General features: G+C 43.5%; 1 protein-coding gene across 1 annotated transcript in view; it reads right to left on the minus strand.

Moving 5' to 3' along the window:
• The window catches only part of LOC147708655 (uncharacterized), a 117803-nt gene that overhangs the window by 81771 nt on the left and 12256 nt on the right, over positions 1–23776 (minus strand). The window contains exons 8-10 of the mRNA XM_086925381.1: positions 17694–17765; positions 5795–5884; positions 3720–3791 (exon numbers count right to left, since the gene is read on the minus strand). Coding sequence (XP_086781507.1) covers positions 3720–3791; positions 5795–5884; positions 17694–17765 — 234 coding nt within the window. The remainder of the gene's footprint in view (positions 1–3719; positions 3792–5794; positions 5885–17693; positions 17766–23776) is intronic.

The following is a 23776-nucleotide window of genomic DNA, read 5'->3' on the forward strand; positions in this document are numbered from 1 at the left end:
ATCACAGTCCGCCTGCCTATCGGTGTTGACAAGAAGCTGCTGCCTGGTGGTGGTCCGGGACTTCCAGAGAGGCGTCTGCATTGTCTTTCGCTTCCAGCCTACGTGACACTGATGGCATGGGCTAGGGAGTAGGGGACACAAGAACATTTATTTGCTGCAAATTTGTGGGTTACTTACCCCTGCGGCGCATTGAATTCCAATATCGTGCACGATGGGAACAGACGTCCCTGGCAGAGGCTTCTGTGGCGTCTGCACGAGAATGCGCTGCAGCTGAGCCTTTGCATCAAGGCATGGGAGGAGCTCAATAATAACCTGACCGATGCACCCTTCACGAACTGCGGCATTTGAAAAAGGCTTGACGCCAAAACCAGTCATGCCAACTTTTCTCCAATAAATGTTCAAAAGAGCCCCCGCTGTGTCCCTTCCTTCTTTCAACTGAGAGAGGACGTCTGGAATATTACAAGTGCATTCCTGTGGCACTTTTGAAGGGACCCTTCCTGCTTGGGCTGTGATAACTACAGGACGTTAGGAATCTAACATGTATTTTTCCGAGGTATCGGTATATCACAGTCCGCCTGCCTATCGGTGTTGACAAGAAGCTGCTGCCTGGTGGTGGTCCGGGACTTCCCAAGAGGCATCTGCATTGTCTTTCCCTTCCAGCCTATGTGACACTGATGGCATGGGCTAGGGAGTAGGGGACACAAGAACATTTTTATTCCCTGCAAATTCGTGGGTTACTTAACCCTGCGGCGCATTGAATTCCAATATGGTGCACGATGGGAACAGAAGTCCGTGGCAGAGGCTTCTGTGGCGTCGGCATGAGAATGCGCTGCAGCTGAGCCTTTGCATCATGGAATAGGAGGAGCTCAATATTAACCTGACGGATGCACCCTTCACGAACTGCGGCATTTGAAATAGGCTTGATGCCGAAACCGGTCATGCCGACTTTTCTCCAATAAATGTTCAAAAGAGCACCGCTGTGTCCCTTCCTTCTTTCAACTGAGAGAGGACGTCTGGAATACATATATATATATATAATAATAGTTGTAAATATAGTTGGTGCTCAGAGGGTCAGAAATAAAAACTCTGTTGGACCCTCCTCCCGCGAGTGCTTGTTTTCTTTGGGAAATACAGAGGAAAAGGAGCAATAATACGACCGAGGTTCGCCCCTCGCAACAATGCACCCGTGCTAGAGCGCGACTTGGCGGAAAGAGGCAGCAAAATATATATATATATATATATATATATATATATATATATATATATATATATATATATATATCTTTGGAAAACTTCCCTGGGAAATAATGAAGTCCACGTACACCTTTTTAGTTGTGTAGATTTTGATGAGTCAACATCGCTTTTGGGGAATCTCAGGGGTAGTGATCTAAAGAAGCTGACAGAATCTCATGTCAGTTGTTCTCTTGCACCGGAATACTTATCCTGAATGTGTGAAGTTCCAATAGTCACTAGAGTTTTCTGAGTATGATAATCTAAGAGTTTTCAAAAGTCTACTGACTAGATACACATTGCATGGTGTGCGCATGTGTGTTTTTTCCTAAGATGTCTCTAGCATTCCTGTAAGACTTTGGTAGTCCAGCGACATCTTATGAAGCTTGCAGGATTCCACAAGCTCCTCGAGTGACTGGGCCTAAGTCAGCAGAGCTGGAGGAGGCTTCTTATGTACCATCCATTAAAAGTTACTCTGGCAGAGTAGTTCCATGTATTATGTCAGCTTTGGGTGCAAAGCTTAAACAATGCAATGAGCTTCTTCTATGGTACTTCAATGCAATCTTGATTCTCGAGCTTTCTACCAATCTAGGGCCATATTATCAAGGAATGGCGATAACAATATTGCTGCTTTAGCGGCAGGAAACTGCAGCTAAAGCAGCAATAATGGGATTGATAATATGCCCTTGTGAATTGCCATAGAAGCCCAGGTTCACACCAGAACCTTGGCTTCAATGGGAATTCTCACGGGCATATTATCAAGCCCCTTATCGCCGCTTTAGCTGTAGTTTCCTGCCTCTAAAGCAGAGATAATGTTATCGCCATTCCTTGATAATATGGCCCTGTCCATTACACATTTCTGATTTCTGGTCTTTCAATACCATGTCCTGGTCTTAACATTAAGGAGTAAAAAGAATAAAAATAGGTCAGTAGATCTTGGTAATAGTGATGGTAGAGTTTCAGAAATATTTTCAGAGGGCGTGAAATTAACTGCATATTTTTCTGAAAATGTTGTATTCCAAACGTTGTATCACAAAAGGCATCATAATTCTCATAGACTTGTTTGTAAAATATATGTAAAGGACGCCACAATTCTACTTGTGAATGACATTAAGATGGGTGCTGCCATTAAATATGCATTTACAAAGCCAGGGAAAATCTTATTTACTTTTGCACAGTTAAAGTTTGTACAAATCATCAGTCTGGGTCTACTTCATTAAGAGAAAGCTTGCTTTCTGGTGGTGATGAGATAAACAGTTTCAAAGGTTTGCTTGGAATGTATAATTTACCCAGAAGATCGTGGTGTCTTTTATATTGAGAGTGTGAATGCCTAGTTTAGCTGGTAATGTTGGAATCAAAAAAGAAAGAAGCAGCAAGGATTCACATAAAACCTTCCTCATAGATTTTGGCTATGAGTATATAGTACTATTGCATAAACTATGCTGTCTTGAGAAATATACATTGTAAATAGTCATCTATGTAAAGAATCAATTAGTGGCCTTTTTTAACCTTGATGAAACAGCATTCATTTGAAGTTAACAAACCTTTGGAAACTTTATGCAAAACTCAAAGAACTTTGGGCCGCCTTTTTTCCAGTCGCAAACGGTTCGATTCTGTGGTTCGGCCCATTTGCGACTGGAAACCGGCCTTTTCTGATGCATGAACTCATTCCCATTTGCAAATTAGGTAATCGCAATTTTTTGTGATTACCTAAATAGCTAATGCATTTAGGGAATGTCAATTTGCAATTCCCTAAAGGGCATGCATCAGCCCTTTCCTAAATGCAAAGTGTGCCTTTAGGAAATGCTAATTACCATCAACTTCAAGTTGATGGTAATTTGCGCGTTGTTTGAAAAATGCACAAAAGTGCATTTTTTAAAGTGAGATGTGGCGCACACACATGCCCTTTGGGCAGGTGTTTGCGCCACATGAGCACTGTTCCCTTTTTTGGGGGATGCATTAGGGGGGCCTTAGACCCCCTGGCACCCTTGGAATTGCATTCGCAAATTGCGATTACCAATTTGGTAATCGCAATTTGCGAATGCATTTCCATTCATTCCTATGGGCCTGTAGGCTCATATGAATGAATGGAGTAACATTCCCTAAGAGCGTTTCACAATTTACAAAACGCTATTAGATAGTGTTAAGGAATCACAATTTATTTTGAGATTCCTACATGCATAGGGATTTGCGAATCCAAAATAGCAATTCCTTAAAAATCGCTATTTAGGAATCGCAAATCCAAATGTTGATGCATGTGGCAGATAAAGATGTAATCACTGTTGGGTAAAATCCATTGAGGGATGAGGCAGTAAGATAAGACAATGTATGATAGAGCAGATTGTGTACAATGGCAAGAAATGACTGTTTTTTTCGACTACACATTGATAGAAAACCAAAAAATAAAATGTACTGATGCAAAGGAAATACTCAAACACATGGTGAAGGAAATGCTCAAACACATAGTGGGCTTTGATGTCCCGTCTCACCCTTTCGCCAGAATAAGGTAGGAGGCTTCGGCTCTCGCTCATTATTGTGCCTGTGGGGAACCACTGCGGCTGCTGTAAAAGTAAAAATTGCATTAGGCAAAACATACTTTAAGACCCATTTTCACTTTCCACACCAAACTCCCCCTCCATGACCACAACGAAAGACTCTCATTAAACCTTTTAGTGGCACCCAAGTTTAACACAGAGTTTGTTGCCAGCAACCTAGTTTCAAGTAAAACATGTGACAGAGGAGCTGACAAAATTATTTAGCTGTAAAGTTATATCTTTAGCCATGGTACCCTTAAGGGTTGAAAGTCTTTAAAGAGCCCCTGTGTCAAAGCAGTGCATTTGGCTAGTTTGCCTATAGACATTCCATGAGTATAAATAGACTGTATAAAGTATTTTTCTGGCAGCAAGGATACATGTTCACCTTGTTAGTATGTAAGGGACTGGGCCGGTTCATAGCCAAATGGAAAGAGGTAGATCCTAGTGAAATATACTAATTCGAAACAACAACCATAAACTTGTAAGATTAATGAAAGTCACATAATTTTGCAGAGAAAGGTGAGGTATATCTTGACATGTGCAAAGTGAGGCACGCTATTTATTGGTACTACATTCATGCATCTTTATTCTTTATTCTATGCAGTGTGTGCTATTTACTAACTTTACGTCCGCACTCGGGACGGAAATTCCGGACTGGAGATGGAGCTTCCGGCTTGGGGGCGAAGCTTCTGGCTCGGAGGTGGGTATTTAGCCATGGCTGAAATCTCCACCTCTGGGCCGGAAGCTCCGTCTCCAAGCCGCAAGCTCCCCCCCAAGACGGAAGCTCCGCCTCCGGGCCGGAATTTCCGGCCCGAGTGTGGACGTAAAGTTAGTAGTCCTAAATCTATTCTGTGAATACCGAAAGTAGTAAGTTCATTCTGTGAATCCCGAAAATAGTAAGTTCACTCTGTGAATCCGGAAAGTAGTAAGTGCATTCTGTGAATACCAAATAGTAGTAAGTTTAGTATTTAGTCTTAAATTCATTCTGTGAATAGGGCCCCTCCTTTCCAGTTGTTTACGGTGTTGTTTAGTTGTTCGGAGGTATTCAGTGTCCCAGCTAGCCTACTTAGTGAACTCTCTGTGGGTTGTTGCCAATGGGAGCGAAGATGTTGGTGCAGTTTCTGACGTTCTGGTGTAGGTTGTTGGAGGACATGAGGTGGATGATGTTGAGGGTTTTGATCCATGTGTCCTTTGAGACTTTGCTTCAGCTTTAGTGGGGGGATTGGTCAGACTGGGGGCAGCAGTCCATGAGCTGGTGATGTTGAAGTGAATGATGGAGTGGTCAGTCCAGGTGAGTTCTGTGGTGTGGCTGTACCTGATGCAGTCACTGGAGATGAAGATTGAGGCCTGCGGCGTGCGTGGACTCATGAACGATTTGGGTGAGTCAGATGTGTCGAGGATGTTGGTAGGGTTGATGTCATTGAGATGAGATCAAACACAAACATAATGTCTTTTAACTGGCAATATTATCTACCCAATACAGTCTCATGAAGAGTATGAGGAGCCTGTGCATATAAATCATAAAATGTTCATTTGGTAAAGTAAGTTAGCCCTCCTACAATGTCCTTGAGGGGTTTATGGCAAGGTCAACTGCAAACCTGTATAATGACCCTGTTGACTTGATTGTCCTTGAAGGCATTGTAAAATCACCATCAGAAGTGATCACTTTTACTAAACTTATTCACTCTACAATGGTAGGTAGGGGAAGTGAGGAATGCAATGGGAGAGATGATTAAGAAGCAGAAACGCAGCGGTTTCTGACCTACCAAATATGCAAAAGAGGGAAAGGGTAAATACTGGTAGGAAATCTTAGTGGCATGGTGCGGTATTATGGGCTGACAAGAAATTATAGAAAAGGGATTGTGTAGAGACTGGACTGTTTAGTTATGGATTGGAAGCAAGGGTTGGGAGAAGAGATTGTACTTAGGAAAGATTCCATGTAAGAGAACTGCAAATAACATTCAAGGATGGCTACTGAAAGGCTCAGATACACAGCTCCTTTATATCCATTAAAATACCCTTACTCTTACCAATCTTCTCCCAGCAATATGGTGTGTGGGGTTGTATAACAGTGAGAAGCTTCTCTGTCTCATGGTGGTTCCAGAAGGCAATACAGGAAGCTGACAAGAAGACAAAAAGGATTTCAGACAAGATCAAAGCCAAGCCCAGCCCTTAGTAATGAGACCCACACTTCCTCTATGCCCACAAATAAACACCCTTAACTTTGTTTGTCAGAATATAACATTTTTAATATTGCACTACCATAATATTGCAGAAAAACTATTAACTAAAATATTGATAATTAAGTGTGTAAAATTTAATTTAGATGACTTATTATTATTCTAACACCTACACTCCTTTAAGATGTAGATATCATTTTGGTACCTATACATGGAGTTATGTTCATATGGCACTTCTTTGTACACGCCTGACCCTAGAAAGTGCTCGCATCTCTTCGGTATTTGGACAAAATATCGGAAACACAAATATTGTGGGACAGAATATCATGTCAAAAATATAGAGGACAAGAATATCATGTACGTCAGTTTCTAAGGGTAAGTAAAGTTTTGCTACATATAACTCCTCATATATGTACCTTGACGATATATCTATAAATCTTCAAGGTACGTAGATCTGGAGTTAAGAATAGTAAATTTATATTTACCTAGTTTCACTTACCTACTCAATATTCTTGTCCTCAATATTTTTGACACAATAGTCTGTCCACACCCTATTTGTGTTTCTGATTTTGTCACTAATCAATCTCTTCAAATGTTCTTCCTGAAGTGACCTCTAATAGGAAGACCATCTTGTAAAATATGCATTGTAAATATTCCTCTATGTAAAGGATGGATCAGTGGCTTTTGCTACCTTGCTGAAAGAATATTTGAAGTTTATAAACTTTTGAAATACTGAACCAGACCCTCCAGGATTTTGCATTTTGAAAAAAAAGTCGCAAAATTTGCAGTTTTGTAAAAAGGCTGTTCTTTTTACAAAAGGGCCCACTAAATTTGGGGAATGTCATCTGATATTTCTTTTGAATGAAAAGGCTGACAAAAGGTTGTGAAAACTTAATTGAAAGGGTTGTGAAAACATAACTTACAGATATTTTCGTCTCTCAATTCCCAACTTATTGGAAACTAGGATATCTTGTGGCCAGGGACGGTAATTGTTTTCAAAATATCTCCATTATAAAGTTCAAAGGTGAACAGTAGGTCGTACTTTTTTAAAGAGAAAGGAATTAAAACGAAGAGAAAGTGAAATGAGCACACGTCTCTGGAAGAGAGTTAATGTGCTAGAAGTCAGGGATTGGAGATTAAAGGCTTCAGGAGTGATTTGGGTGTCCTCTGGACAACTTACAGTCCTCATTTAGTGGCCATAGCGAGTGAGGTTTATTTGGTTGGCCACCACTGAGCTGACTGCTGAGCATCATTAGTGTTGTGAGATTTGCATGAACCTGTGTGGATTAATTTCTCGAAGAGATCAGTTTTTTGTAGTGTGGACATCATAAGTGTACTCCTACGTTTATTCATTCTCAGCCACAGCCAGGGCAAAAACACAGGCCCCTACAGCCCATGCGGTGCAGGAGGCCCCAGGCCTTCTGCCTTCCTCCATTCAGCCAAAGAGCAATTAATATTGGTGGGAGCAGGGAGACTCAGGGGCCCTTCATCACATTCTGCAGGGGGCCCTTCATTTTGCGTTATGCCACTGACAGGTTATGACAAGGTGCAGTTAGTTGAATCTTTCTCATAAGTTCGTTTCAAGGATATGCTATTCCTCCAACAGCATGGAACCAGTATGGGGAGTATCTTCGTCCCCAGTGTAGCGGACCTCTATGTACATCACCTCGACACTCATACAATCCTCAATCAAGCAAACCCCTTTCTTCAACATATCAAACTTTGGAAGAGCTATATTGATGACATTTTACTAATTTGGGAAGGCAACCAGACTACAGACAATTTCCTATTATGGCTAAATGATCAAAATACTTTTTTGAAGTTCACACACACCATGGGAAAAAAAGGAGTTGGTATTTTTGGATCTGAATATTTTTGTATAAAACGACACTTTGAAGACAAATGCACGTTTGAAACCCACGACAAAAAACTCTGTCCTTTTATTCGATAGCTTTTACCCCAGGCATTTAAAAGAGAATCTACCATTCGGACAGTTCCTGAGGATCAGGTATTGTACCGAACAAAAAGACTGCAGGAAACAAGCAGAACAACTAACTGAAAAATTGATAGCCAGGAACTACCCAGATGAATGGTGGCCCAAGCTAAAAAATGAGCATTAAACAACCATAAGCAACCATAGAGATGCCCTGCTGGAAACACGCTCCATACAGAAAAATCAAGAATCACAACCTATCTGTATCACAACCTATAGCGTGGCTTCTAATCTGGTCTCCCAAATTATCCAGAAACACTGGCATATTCCGAATAGTGGAAATTTGTCTATGCCTAAACTCGTGTTCTCCCACAGAAAAATAAAGAGCTTGAGGGCAATGTACTGTAAATAACATCCCTTCGATGTTACCCATGGGCCATTACCCATGTGGGAATTGCAGCGTTTGCTGTTTCACTGAGGCAACTAAAACGGTATCTTTTAACAATGGAATGATTGGGCAACTCTGAAACCTAACAAATTGCAATACATCTAGGGTGGTCTACCTGATTACTTGCCCTTGCAATTTGTACTACGTGGGCATGACCACTCAAAAAGTCAGAAAAAGGATCTGCAAAAACTGCAGCAACTTACGATGCCAACGGATTACTACAAAAATCTAATCACATTATCTTAAACTAAAACACACACACAGTGATTTGAAATGGATAGTCCTGGAATGTATAAAAGACACAGACATTCTGGAAAGGAGACTCTTCGAAAAGGAACAGAGATTGATGTTCAAACTCAATACAGACACCCGGCGCCTCAACAATAACATCTCATGGGGCCAATTCCTCTAGAGGTGTAGCTCAACTTTTACCTTCTCTAAGCTATTGGTGTACAATGAAGATACATAGAACCAAAGTAGAATTTTATTTTTAAACACCTTACCCATAAGCTAATTTCTTCTTTGAGACCGTATTTTTTATGTGATGGCTTAATGACAAATTGTCGAATAAAAGCTTTACTACTACTACTACTACTTTGAGACCGTTGATGAAATATCCTCTATTTAGATTGCTAAAGAAGTTTTTTTGTAACCTAGTAATAAGACTTTCACAGGTTTTTTCGATTCAGTTCTCTCTCCCTCCCCCGGAGTATCTCCCCAACCATCCGCCCCCCTTTTTTGTTTTGAAGATTTCTTTAATGCACAAAATCTCATTCCTTGACTTTTCGTCCACCGAGTCTTTTTCATGTTTTCACAATGCTGGTAGCCAATTATTTATCCCAAGATGGCCTGTTTTGTAGCTTTTGAGAATATAGAAAAGCATATGAGCACTTAACTTTTCCAACATGGATCTGATTCTGATCCAAAGTTGACGGGCAGGTTTAAAGTAACACGAGCGGTATAGTGTTCCCCAATTCAAACATGTTTGTGGAAGTCCTCCTCTACCTGCCGGCACAAAACACCCTTTCTGGAATGCACACCGGCAGGATGTGGTTCCTGGTGAGCCGATTCAGATGCAGTTGCAGAGGGCAGCATTGACGAAGTGTAGCAGGTTAGCTCCCAGTTTGGGCACTAAAAGGATTTCTCATAGGACACTGCACAACAGGGTCAACAGCTCGAACAGACCCAGCCTCTTTTGTTTGGAAATACACGTTAAATATTTCGATGACATTTTACCTCCTGTCTTGCAGGGTTTGACTACAGGCCCCGTCCTCCCGAGAGATCATGACGCCAGAGAACGGCGTTTAAAATGTATGTTTTTTTCGTATGTTTTTTCAGTGTGTTCATCTTATTGTTAAGTATTTTCGTTAGTCATTTAGGCTAAATGTTGTTCCGCACTACCTACAGTATTACCACTGATTTTTGTGCATGAAGCACAAATACACCTGGGTGTTTCGTTTATTCACTGCTTTGAGCATTATTTTGTGTCAGCCACAGCTAATGTTTTGAAACTCTACCCTCTTTTTCGTTTTTATGGTAATGCAGTGACATTATCCTGGGAATAAAATCATATGTAGGTTGTGTGATTTGCAGGGCTTGTAACTTGATACCTTCCTATTTAGAAACTTTTAGAGATGTGGTACCGATAGGAACTAGGGGGCACATGCATCAACCTATTTAGGAAGTGCAAACGGTGCGAATCGGTAAATTCGGCCGTTTGCACTTCCTAAATAGGTTTTTGGGATGCATCATGCATTTTTGTGAAAATCGCTATTTTAGCGATTTCCAAAAATGCGATTGCTTTTAAGGAATCGCAATTTTGCGATTCCTTAAAAGCAATGCATCATTGTTTTGAAATTTGCGAATTTCAAAATAGGGAGTGCAAATTACCACGAGGTTGAACCTCGTGGTAATTTGCGAAAATGTTTAAATATGCACAAAAATGCATTTTTTAAAGTGTAATGTTACAAACACACATGTCCTTAAGACATGTGTGTGTGAAACATGCACTTAAAAATATATTACAGGGGTGCAGTGGGGGGTCCTTTGGACCCCCCCCTGCACCCATGTAAAGCATGAACAAATTGCGATTCTGAAAAAGAAAATCGCAATTTGTTAAAGCCTTCCCATTGATCCCTATGGGCCTTTTGGCCCATAGGAATCAATGGGAATAGCGATTTTGCACTTTGGAAATCGCATAATATTTGCGATTCGGTAAAAATTGCGATTTTTACCGAATCACAAATATTTTAGGAAAATATACATGCATCCCATTTTGCGAATTCCAAATTGCGATTCCCTATTTTTCGCAATTTGGAATTCGCAAAAGGCCGGGATGATGCATGTGCCCCTAGGTGCCATATGTATCATAGTTCCGTTTTGCGAATTCTAAATAGCGATTTTTAAGGAATCGCTATTTAGAAATCGCAAAACGGTATGTATGAAAAAAATCTCATTTTTTTTGCGATTTCTTAATCTTCCTTATTTGCGAATTCGCAAGTTGCAAATTCGCAAATAAGGAATAATTTCCCATTCATTCCTATGGGCCGGAAGGCCCATAGGAATGATTGTGAAATGCATTTCATTTTGCGATTCACAAATTGCGAATCGCAAAATGAGATTGATTTCAAGGGTGCAGGGGTGTCTCAATGACACCCTGCTGCACCCCTGAAATCAGCATGTGTGTGCATATGGCGCACATACATGCCCTATGGGCATGTATGTGCGTCACATTCCACATTAAAAAAATTCCAATTTGTGTATTTTACAATTGTATTTTTACAAGAAATCGCAAATTACCATCAATTGAAAGTAGGTGGTAAATTGCGATTTCTTTTTTTAAATTTTTGAAAACCTTTATTTGAGAAAATGGATGCATACAAATACGGGCCTACAACCCGGGGGCCGGCCACGGAGCAAAACTGGAAAGTACCATCATCAATTAAAGGCACAGAGTGGTTAGACGATATTACCCAGCGCTGCAAGTCAGTATTATCAGCTAACTAGAACCACTCGACACAGGATTAGAGGAGGTTAATTTTACATATTTAAAGAATAAAGGATCGGTCGTATAGATAGCAACCCGGAGTACATGGCGGGGAATAATCCAACTGTTTCGTTGCAGTACAACAGAAGAGCAGTAGTCAGAAAGGTCCATAGCATGCAAAACATAGGTCCATTTATAATTCCTCAATGGTAGTGTCCACGCCCAACCACATGTACCCAGAGACTAACTGAACAGCAATTCCGCAGTAATAAAACCCATCAGGGAAACAGATAGGCTGCAATCACTATACATCCCAACCTCAGAAATAAGAAAACGAGAAAACCAAAGAAGAAAAGAAGTAGGGGGACTCCACGTTATTGTACCCGCCCCTCAATGATAATGGCGAGCAATAATACAAATAGCGAACGTGCTTGGGGGCGGAGCGACAAATCAGGAGAAACAGTGCCATGTGTATCATGTGTTGTAAAATACATATTCCTCCCCTCACTGTAACTCACCCCACGGAGTTAAAAACAGTCGTGGAGACCCAAGGAAAGGATACAAAAGAGCCATAGAAACAAAGAACTACCTAATAGACCCTACTCCACCCATCCCACCCTGCACCCCTGCAGAAGGCTAGGGCCTACCCCCCCAGCAGCTTGCCTGTCGCCCTAATAATGAACCCGAAATATAGAAAAAGAAAATATAGGGAAACGGAAAAGGAAAGGGAGAAAGAAGACAGATCCTGGGGAGAGGAACCAGTAGCAAATGGTACGGCCCGCCCCCGCCCACTTACACTGTGAGTAATACCCAAAACGAAACTGACAAGTGTTCAGCCACACGCAAATACGAAGGAATCAACAAAGTATTACAATGTAAGGCAGTCCATAACTCCATATACCAATCAGTAGTCCTCCGAAATGAACCAGGTTCATCCTAGTCCCTTCTTGGCCATCGTCGCTATGTACGTAGATCCAGTGGGCATAGGACATGACGATGAAGAAAGGCCATGGAAAAATTGCTGGAGTATCAACGGAAACAGCCAATATGACCCCCTCTCACGCGGGCAATGCAGATACTGTTCACAGCAGCCGTACATACTAATGTCAATGGACTCCAGCGGTTCCACCCGTTCATGAGTAGGACCATCGCCACCCCAGCCAGGAAGCGGGGAACAATCCACGACCGCACCGGACCCATCCGCGTCCTCAAAAGCTGGCCCAGGAGGAATGGCGGCCATTACTTCCCTCTGCACGCAGGAATCCCGGACCAAGGTCGACCTCCAGGACCTCAAAGCTTGCAGGACGTCGCCCACCGTGGGTTCGAGCTCACCAGTACAGGCCCAGGAGGAGTGCAAGGGCAAGAAATCGGCGTCCCGGGACCCTACACGGAAGATGGCAGCAGCCGCCATTTTGCGACAATTACGCCGTCTCTCCGGATTCGTCTCCAAGGGTGAGCTCAACAGCAGTACCCCGGCGGGACCCCCCTCAAGCGCACAAGCAGCACCCACAGCGCTGAAATAGTGGTTACAAGGGAGGGGGACCCGCCGGTGACACCGCTCCACCAAAGTCCTTCTTCGCCACCAAGTGAGGGAGCCCGGTACGGCCGGACGGCAACAAAGGGGGGAGCCACCAGACACGGCGTCCCCACCCCACGACTTGCCGCACACCACCTCTGGAGCACCGGACGAGTGTCCCAGGCGCGTTCATGTGCCTCCGGGCTATCCGTTTCCTTCTTTTTCTTTTCCCTTTATTTTAAATCTTACCGACTAGAGGTGGGAATAAAATGATGGTGACCTACTAGTCAGGTGTTTTTAAATTTGCTTATCACCTGCACTCCACTCCCCACCCACAACATTGTTTTCATCATAGACAAAAAACAAAAAAGTGCTTCCTACGTATTCCGTCTGGTTGAAGCACGCCTCGATCCGTAGCGTATCGGGAAGAATCCCAATGATGAAGCATGCCACCAAGGAGCAACCCTGGTGGGTGAGGAGTCTTTAAGAAAAACAGGGTTTTTCTCTTATTGTGGAGGGTATGTCAATCGCTATCCTTTCTGAATTTACTGGGTTCTTTGTTTTGCTAAAATTGTATAATTAAGGATGGCAAATCTAGTTATTCCTCTTCCACCCTCTCTACTTTTGATAGATTCCTTATTATCACATCGAAAATGGAGCAGAATTCAGTACTTACCGATTGCAATCTAGGGCCCACCACCCATGGGGCAAACGACGGGCCAAGGGGGGTATTATTATATGCAGAATAACAAAACAAGGTGCTGCAAAAATGCTGCAAAATTTGCACATTTGTGCCAAACAAATTCCATGATTGTGCCACAAAATTTGCCAATCCATGCCTGAATATCTTGGAGGGGTCTGCTCACCGAAGGCATATGATGGATGACTAACCAAAGAACAATGTCCAGGTTTTAATCCCATAGGTTTCTAGTCTGTTTAGAGTACTATCCTATTTGCATGCAATAATAACAATTCTCCATTTCAATCATGCCTAATATTGCTCTTGTTTTACTTGTCTTTTACTTTTCACACTCTTCATGCCAGACAACTATAGTTCAAAGAACCGTGCCAACGCGATGTGAGACAATAGAGTTAGAGACAACTTTTCCCCTTGTGTTTCATCAGCATGTTTTGAATATAGGGAGCAAAAAATGCATGTGGAACTGCTTAGATGGAAAATGTATGGCCAATATAGGAGCAATTTACTCCATTGAACATTTTGCTCTCTTGATCGGTGCCACAATCCTTAACATATCACAGCTTACTGGCACCGGTCGCATGCTTGGATTGGAAATTAAAAGCTGCACAGGCAAATATTTTCAAACTAGCCTGGTTCCTCTCCTCTTCCTCTCTTTCCTTCCATCTCCATTTTTTTTGTCTTCTCTTTACCCACCCACTCTAATTTCTCTCCAAATTCTTACAGTCTGTGCTCTTCCCATAACCTTTATCTCTTTTCCTTTTCTCTTTCTCTGCTTATGACCCATCTATAAATGCTCAAATAGACCCTGAGGAGCTAGAGGGGGAAAGGCAACGTGACCTTTCTAAGAATGGTCTCGAGTGGCTCTATCTCCTTGTGTGTATATATATGTATATATGTGGAATGCGTGCAGAATCCATACGCTGCTGTCCCATGTTCTCGGCCCGTAGTCAAGACCGCATGGCCCCCGGTTCTTTCAGGGTGGTGCTCCTTCCGCAGCATGGGCCGCCGTGTAAATATTCCAGCTCCGAGGTGCCCAACGTACAAAGGAGCACCCGGACCTTAGCTGCACACAAGGAGCCTTGAATGGTAAGCACGCCTCCAGCACAACGATATCCTGTGACTGTTCAAACTGCCCTGGATGCCTCGCGCGTTTTGAAGTGTTCCCACTTCTCTTCAGAGGCTTTGGCAGTTATGAAGGAACGCTTGAGGCACCACACCCCTTCTTGCTTAGATGCACGCCCTAGATGGGACTTATGGGACTTGTAGTGCCTCACGTTGCGCTAATGTTCAGTTGGTAACTTTTCAAGCCCACAGATGGGCCTCGCTGTGTGGAATGCGTGCAGAATCCATACGCTGCTGTCCCATGTTCTCGGCCCGTAGTCAAGACCGCATGGCCCCCGGTTCTTTCAGGGTGGTGCTCCTTCGCGGCATGTGCCGCCGCGTAAATATTCCGGCTCCGAGGTACCCAACATACAAAGGAGCACCCGGACCTCAGCTGCACACAAGGAGCCTTGAATGGTAAGCACGCCTCCAGCACAACGATATCCTGTGACTGTTCAAACTGCCCTACATCACTCCTCCCACCCTCCTTCACACCCAGGGCTTTAAGTGGGCTGGGGCCTGCTAGTGCTCAGCACTGACAGTTCTTAAAAGCAAGTGCCAAGACGCGTCTCTATCGGGCTCTCCAATTTGACCTTCAGGGTGAAAAAAAATAATAACTTAACTCTGCATGAGTACTAGCCATCACTGCTTTTGATGTAACTTCAAGGAAACTAAGTTTTCAGTTGTATACAGCACAAACGTGGAGCGCTTTAGATGAGTACCAGTTACTTTACACAAGGACATATTCATTTGTTGAATCAGAGGATATTGTGCCGACGTCAGGCTCAAACTCACTTTCTCAGCTCTAAAGTCGGCAGTTCTAGACCTACGCCACAACCTCACCCACAAGATCAGTAGCATTTTCAAAATTATATACAACAAAGTCATCGTTGTTGGTGATTTATCTTATGCAATTTACGACCATTGACGATGTCAATAGTCCTGGCTTGTTGTAGGTGTAAAGCTACTTGTTGTGTTATATATCTGGATGAATGGACAGAAGCAGCAAAATACCAGTGGGGCAGCACACTATGCTAGCACAGATTTTTAGCTTAAGTGTTTTAAGCCACGCCCTTAATTACGGCAATCACACCCCTATAAGAGACCCCCCAGCTTTTTCGTCCCACTTGAAGCCCTGTTCACACCTATTCTATCCTTTTCTTTCCTTCCCTCCTGTTCCCCTCAATAGTCCTCCCATATACCTCCTAGCCACATTTTACCTTAGTTTTGGGGCAAAGATACAGTTCTTTCTCCTCCACAATTGCTAATACTTTACTTATATATGCTCAATCAGAATTTTTCATTGTTAAACACTTGGGGCTTTTGCAATAAATACTTATATTTCGTTTGTGCTGCTCTGTCAACCTCAGGTCTTTGCTGTGTTCCATGCTCTCTGAATTTGACTACTCTGTGTTTTTTAACTTAATTTAGCAGCTTAATTCGATTGTGGGAAACTAAATGCTTATCTGCATATATATTTATCGTTTTTGGATTATTACTACCATGAGCCGTGTTACATAAAGCAGCCCCTTGGGGCAACGGGCTTGCGCATACGCTTTTTGCACCCCCAGGGCAATTTGGTATTTCATAAGGGGCTGCAGATGCTTGTTCGGTTCCTTTCATAATACCGATAGTGCCTGCGTACATGTAGCGGCAGTGCTATCTCTAGAGGGCGATCCCTCATGTGTATTGGGGTGTGGACCCCATGCAAATGAGGGAATCTCTTTATCTTTGCACCGATGCCGCATTATGTACACAGACGCAAAGGCAAAGAAGCTGTCAGGAGGCACACTGAAAGTGCGCCACAAAACAGTGGCGCACTCTCCAATGGGCCCCTCCCAGTCAACCCCTTGCAAGTGGGTGCAGTCCCTCACGGCACCCGTCTTCAAGGGGCTCTCTACAAGGGGATATATAATCCCTCTTAAAAGTGCAGGTGGGTTGCCACCTGCATAGTGAAACAGGGAGCAACGTTTAAACAGCTACTCTATATTTCACTTGAATGTGCTACCCCCACTGCACCACAAGTTCGCCGCTGTCCCTTCATAAAAGGGCACACTTTTCCTGTTTGCGCACGGCACACCTACTGAAAGGAAAAGAGTGTCCTCTCTGTAATAGGGTCATAGGAGGGTTATTATATCTATGGCACTATGCTTCATTATCTTTTAAACTGTTGATTCATATGCAATTGTAATGTTTTCAAAAAGAACATCTTTAACGGTGCTTCAAATGGTGGTGGTATTATTAGAGATCACAAGTCAATGACAACCCAGGCACATCAGGGTGCACTAGAACGTTTTGCTTGATCTTTCCCATAATAGACAGCCATTTTGACATTGTAGATAAGGTATCCTTTCACAAGTACATGCACTGTCTCTATCAAGAGGACTGTAACCGTCAATCACAGGCCAAAAGAGAGAACTTTTAATTAATGCTCTGTGACCAATCTAGATCTGAGAAATCCTCTTGAGTGCTCAGGAGCCTGGTTTTCCAAATATACATTCTGTAGATTTATGGTACAAATATCCTCTCTTGATGGTAAAATGGACCTCAGAGTCACCATCACCAATAGTTGCTGTTTGATTAATCTGTTCTATTCTACATCCATTTCCGTGAAGATGTGAGGAATAAGGAATAAGGCGCAGTAGATGAGAGAGGATTTGGAGAGGGATAAATGTACCTTACATCCAGAAATGATGGGAAAAAACAGGAAAAGGTAGTAGTTGCTAACAAGGAGCAGTGGGGGGCATGGCCTAAGTATGAAGCACGCCTATATGGTTAGGAAGGATCGATGTGACATCTGCAGGGAATGTGCTAGTAGATAGGAGGATGATCTGGGAAAAATAATGTTTTTTAAATTTGAATTTGATTTCATAATAAAAAGGCATTGAATCCATGTTGAGGACGCATGCAATTTATAACTTTGGAAACCAGGGTCTTTTGTTATGAAGCATGACCCAGGGACTAAGGATGATATTGAGCTTATAGTGGGTCTACTAGCAGAGGACAATTGTGACAGTTTGTTAATTACTCGCATCCCCCATTCACTCACACCCCCTTCCACTTACCCTTTCAGGTTGGCCACCATAAGGTATAAGACATCTATTTTGGATTTTATCCTGTGCAGATCCCAGCGGCTTCTGTGAGGATACCAAAAGAGGGCATCAGTCAATCATTCAACACCGAAGGGACCACCATATACCCCACTCCCTGCCTGAATACAGAAAATGTGTCTCTTATACTTGTTCTAGAGTCCCATGGATACTCTACCTGAGAAGTAAGTTGATCACAGACTATGGATATTCATCATAGTCATTAGGAATGATACATTTAATAGCAATGTTTATTTTTTCAGCCCATTTGAATATAGTTTTGTTAAGGAAGCTAAACGAACAATGATATAGCCATTAGGTTTGGCTTGCATTTTGAATCCTGACTAAAATATTTTTTTAAAGCCTGCTTTGATATACAATGGATTTATGTGATAAAGAATTCAATGTATCATGAGTTCAGTGGGGGCTGCTACACCAAGGAGGAGGAGCTCCACCCCACTGCTTTTAAAGGCAGTCTGACTAAAGGAAAAATAAAATGATAATAACTGAATGATATTATCATTTTATTTGTTCCAGCTGCTTTGCGAGCGGGTGGTCGGGCCTGCTCTGCTGTCAGAGCATGGCAGGGGAGGAGTGGTGGGCACACTGAAGTGTGCATGATGCTTAGTCTGGCATTCTGGGGCTGGTCCAAACAGTCATGCGCACTTTCCATGTTTTCCGTCCAGGCAGCATTACAGCCTGGACAGGCCACCAGACCCTGTCTGAGCGCCGACCCACGGCACTCAGACCAATCGCAACTCTGTATTGCAGCATTATGATTGGTCAGGGGAGCCTGGGTGCTTACTAATCACAATGCTGCAGTGCTGCATTGTGATTGGTCATGGAAGCCTGGGTGTGCTTCCTGGTTCCTGGTCCAACAGACAAATACGGAGCAGATACGTGGGATGCAGCGATAAGGTCACGGGTTTTTATTTACATGTTTTTTACATTCCCCTTCCTTCTTCCCCCGATCCATGCCGGCTGCCACAGCATGATATAGTGCATGTTTGAGATGTAAAACACTCAATACTGCATAGGAAGCAGAATAATACACTAAACAACTATACTCTGAGGTGTAAGAGAAGTACTCTATTGGGTGAAGCCAACATCTGCTCTATGTATATTTTGAAGAATTGGTAATAATAGGTACTACAAACAGCTGCAGTTTCAACCCTTCCCTAATAAAAAGATCTTGCTCCAAGCAGCCAATTTTAAGTGAGAGTCAAGCAGATTTTACAGATGTGTAAAAATTCAAACAAATGCAGATAAAACATTTCTAAAAACAATACGGTATCTGAAGATGGCCACTAAACAGAGCTTTGTGTTATCCATCATAAATCAAACCACAACAGAAATGTGGCAGTGGCAACACTTAGGCAGCATAGGGAAACAATGGCCTTGTGCGGTAAGCAGCATGTAACAATACAGCTATAGGAGGAGGAGCTACGACAGCAAGCAAGATGGCCGCATAGTCTCCTGGCTCCGCTGACCTCCGTCTTTCGCTCGGAGATCTGTCATCTACCTGATTTCCCGCCCCATATCTGTGTATATGAACTAATCTGCAGTCCGATGGAGCGATCCCGAGATTTTTCCGACATTGTGGAGTGGAGTAATGTCGAGGTTTGATTTGAGGCCTAACCCAGTCTGGAAGCCGGGGTCTTGAGTGCTGGTCCAGCCGGGTCCTAGTTGAACAACAGCGGACCGGTGAGGGCGGCAGGGTCCGGTCCATGGAACTTTCGACATCTTTTGGATTGCTTTGCTGCCTATCTGCTGCCTGGTCCCGTATCGGAGGTGAGGAGACGAGTGACGCCCGAGACGGTGTGGCGGGGGTCCCTGACCCGGAGGCCTAGCGTTTGCATCGCCAGTGCCTTTGGGTTGGAGACTTGGCGCGCACTAACGCAAGTTGACGGTCTGTCCCTCACGGTTCATTCCTGCTCCGACTAATCTTCCCCCGGGGAGGGGACTCTCTGTGGGGATCACTATGCCTGATGTTATGCAGAACCCGGCGGAGCGGGCTAAGTGCGGCCCGTCATTGTGGTCAGTGCTGGCAGCCCTCGAGGCACTTCAGGTGACTATGGAGGCCCAGGTCTGGAATCTGATGTCGGCAGCGGATGGAATTAGAGGGTCGGGACCGGACCCTGACTCGTTGCCCGGGACCCGGCTGCCATCTCAACTCCCGACAGACACCCCAGCGGTGCATTCAGACCCGGTGATTGGAGCTGTGCCTGCCCCTACAGAAGTGGAACTGATCGAGCATGCTGAGATCGGCGTTTCAACTATATGGTCGGAATCTTTAGTTTCGCAGCCGGCGGAACATTTAACTGCTGTTGCCATTCTGGAAACTTTTGGTCGGAACTGTGAACCGTGTTGGATTGTGTTGCACCCCCTTCCCAGCTGGTACATCAAGATGGCGGATGGGACAGTGTCTGGCCTTGGAGTCGGGGAGGGGCATCGTTGGAACTGGCCGTCTACTTTGGGATTTGCCATCCTTTCTCCATCTAACAGACCGTATTTCGGCAACTTCTGTGTATATTTTGACAATTTGACGATGGGGCTCTACTTATCGGAGGGAATCAGCAAATTTGATAGACGGGGCCAAGGCTGAGACTGTTGTCTGGGGTTTCACACTATGGTTTCATCGGTAACGGGATTGCTTTACTAGATCAACGGAGACCGGGCGGGGTTTATAGTTTCCTCCTGTGTACTTTTCTATTGTGTTCTGCTCGATTGTGTCAGCTTTGTGGGGGATTCTTTGTTAAGGCGGTGGGGAGAGACCGGGAATGCGTACGATAAAGCCCTCCTCCATTTCTACTTTTAGGGTAGGGGTTTAGTTCTTCTTTCTTTCTCTTTGTTCTTCTTATATTTCGGGTTTCAGTTATTTGGGGCGACAGGCACGCTGCTAGGGGGTAGGCCGTAGTCATCTGCAGGAGTGCAGGGTGGGGGGTTGGGGGAGGGGAATTTTGTTTTTCCTTATTGTTTCTATGGCCTTTTTTCTCTTTCGTATCCTTCCTTTTGCCTTTTCTTTCGCTTCTTCCTTTTTCGGGTCAGCGTAGTGGGTCCACTCTTCTGTCAATTATTGACTTTTTTGTCTGTGCCTATACTTTTCACGGTATTTCAGTATCATTGGGCGGGCGCTTACCTGGTGCGAACTGTGATAGTATGCTTGTTTATCCTGAATTGTATGCCTTAGCGCCACTGTCTTAAATGAGATCGATCTAATTGTGGAAATCCTACTATTTTGCCCGCCCTTTATGCGACTTTGTGATATTGTATGGCACCTGATCCTTCTATTTTTTTATATTGTAAAATGGAGCCTTTAGAATCCTGTGAATCGCCTGGTATGCTCTATAGCCAGTTTCAATTGAAGTTGTGGTACATTCGCTTCCCGGGCGGTCGAGTCTTGTCCTAACTGACTTGCTGTGATGAAACTGATTAGCGGCCGGCCCTGGTGGTTGTAGGCCCATATTTGTAACTGGTTGAAGTATCAATAAAGGTTTTCCAATAAAAAAATAAAATAAAAAAAAAAACAATACAGCTATAAGGAGGCAGGACCAGTATGAATAGCCATATCAGAGAATAGGGCTTTAGGGGGGGCGGCCTACCAGCGGGAGACCTGCCCCCGCCCCAGGGGTTTATGGGCCGGGGGCTGCCGGAGCCCATTGGGCTGGTTGGGCTCCATTGGGCTGGCGTTGGGCTTGTTGGGCTTGGGGCTGGGCTAGTTTTGGGCTTGGCAGCCAGAGCACAATGGGCTGGATGGGCTCCATTGGGCTTGCTTTGGGCTTGTTGGGCTTGGGTTGGGCTAGTTTTGCGCTTGGGGTTTTTTATCACCGGTCATCTTGTGTCACAAGCCACAATTTTGGTGCTTGTGACACAACAGCCGGTCAGGGAGGACACTGGACAGTTTAGCTTTGTCCCGCCCTCCCACCCTAGGGAACGAACTTCCGGCTGGTTTTTGCGGGGTTTGTTGTTGGATAGCTCATTACTTTTTCAGCTAGGTAGTTTTCTTTAGAGCAGGTGCATTGGGGGGGGGGGGGGGTTATTTTGTATTGGTGTTGCCGCTGGAACAAGTGCTGGATTGGTGCGCTATGTTTCTTTGGGGCGTTTTTCCAAGGTCAGTTGTGGTATAATGATGTATAGTTACAGTTATGAAAGAACATAAGAAGTTTATCTAGTTAGGTAGTTGTAGAAAGGTTACGAAATTGCAAGTTGTGTTTATAATTGTTGCAGGGGGGAACATGTTTAGGGGAGGGGGTGGGGGAAAGTAGGAAGACAATATTTAGTGAGGTTTTGTTTTGTACGGCACTGGCCAGAGGAACTTGTATGTAAGTTGCACCTGTTTCCAATAAAGCAGCCTTTTTCACACCAACAAGCTAATCTGTGGCCTATGCTGCCCCCTTTTTGTCCCAAACAGCATTATTGGAGACAGTGGCGCATGTGAGAAGTATAATGGTTACATCACGTAGGCAATATATGACCCCATGAAGCATGCAGCAGTCATACCTATCAGCAACCTGGGCCAGGTAGAACATGTGGTTTTTAAGCCCCCTAAGTTGTAAGCTCCCATGAGTGTATGTCTCCTAAATGTCAATCCAATGTAATGTTATGTTACGTTTTGTTATATACTTTACTAAGCAAATAGGCACTACACAAATATGTTAACATTTTAAATACCATGTCATGTTTTTTCAGGGTTGTCATGTAACAGAATCCTACATGTTGGGAATCAAAGGAAATTCAACACTGTAGAACAACCAAGTCTTAAGTTGTTGCAGAAACCTTTGATGAGAGAAAGTTGATCTAGAAATCTTTTCTAAGTGATGTGAGAGGGAATCAAAAAGCAGGGACACCCAACATTGCCTCTTGAATGCAGAAGAGGAGGGTGAACCAAGGCTGAAAAGTCATATAGTCAAGCAGCATTTCCCTTGAGAAACTCTGGGGACAACCCACACACAGCTTTAGCTTTATGAACAACAAATACAAGTTTAACAAACATTGGCAAAGCCAAGAGGTCTGATCGCCATTTTCAGTTATAACCAGACCTATTGAGTTAGACTGGTGGCCTTTCACCTGTACACTGACATAAAGAAAATGGGAAGGAAATGCATGTACTGTAATATAGTTCAAACATAGTTAACAACTTTGAAAATTTGTATTGAAAGCACAGTAGTTTTAGGATTTGTCTCATCTAAAAAACGAACGCCAAGGAATTCCTGGACTTGGAATTGCGATACAAGTAGAAATTATTCATAGCTCCTTGATTTTTGCTCTTTCAATGGGCAAGTTTAAACTGTGGAAACGCATTCTGCAACACATATAGAGAGAGCACATCACCATTATTGATTGTTTATGTGCGGGAAGGTCTCCCTTCCAGTACATAAACAATCGCCTCTGCAGCGCAGGCACCCTTGCAACATGGCGGCAGGTTGCCTGCGTTGATGCTAGGCAGCTTTTGTTTGTGCTAGCGAAAACACAGGGGTGTGCCCTATTCTTGTGAATATGGTGCATCGCTCTGTTTAAAATTTGTTGGAACGTGGCGTTGCCAAATTTGGTGTAACACCGCACACTTTTTTAAATATGCTCCTGTGAATTAAAGGGGCATCTCAAGTTAATAATATATTTGCAAATTTCATACCCACTATACTAATTCACCACTAATCCTTTATGGGTTCTAGAATAGTGTCCTACTCTGCAATAAAGCGTATCAACACCCCATCAGGGTTACAAGTGCTATATGAATGCAAACCTTTCTTCCTCTTCTATCCCTCAGCTATCCTTCACACAGCAAATAACTGAGTAATATCCACCACTCAAATTACTTTCATATTTCACAATACTAAATCACCACTAATCCTTTATGGGTTTCCGGAGTAGCATGCTTCAACACCCCATCAGGGGTAACAAGCGCTATCTAAATACAAACCCCTTTTACCTCTTCTATCCTTCTGCTATTCTTCCAAATCTAAATAACTGCCTAACCTATCCACCACTTAAAATTTACTTGCATGTTTCACGATACTAATTCAACACTAATCCTCTATGGGTCCTGGAGTAGCGTGCTA

This window comes from Lissotriton vulgaris, chromosome 6, assembly GCF_964263255.1.
Source record: "Lissotriton vulgaris chromosome 6, aLisVul1.2, whole genome shotgun sequence".
NCBI classification, from domain to species: domain Eukaryota; kingdom Metazoa; phylum Chordata; class Amphibia; order Caudata; family Salamandridae; genus Lissotriton; species Lissotriton vulgaris.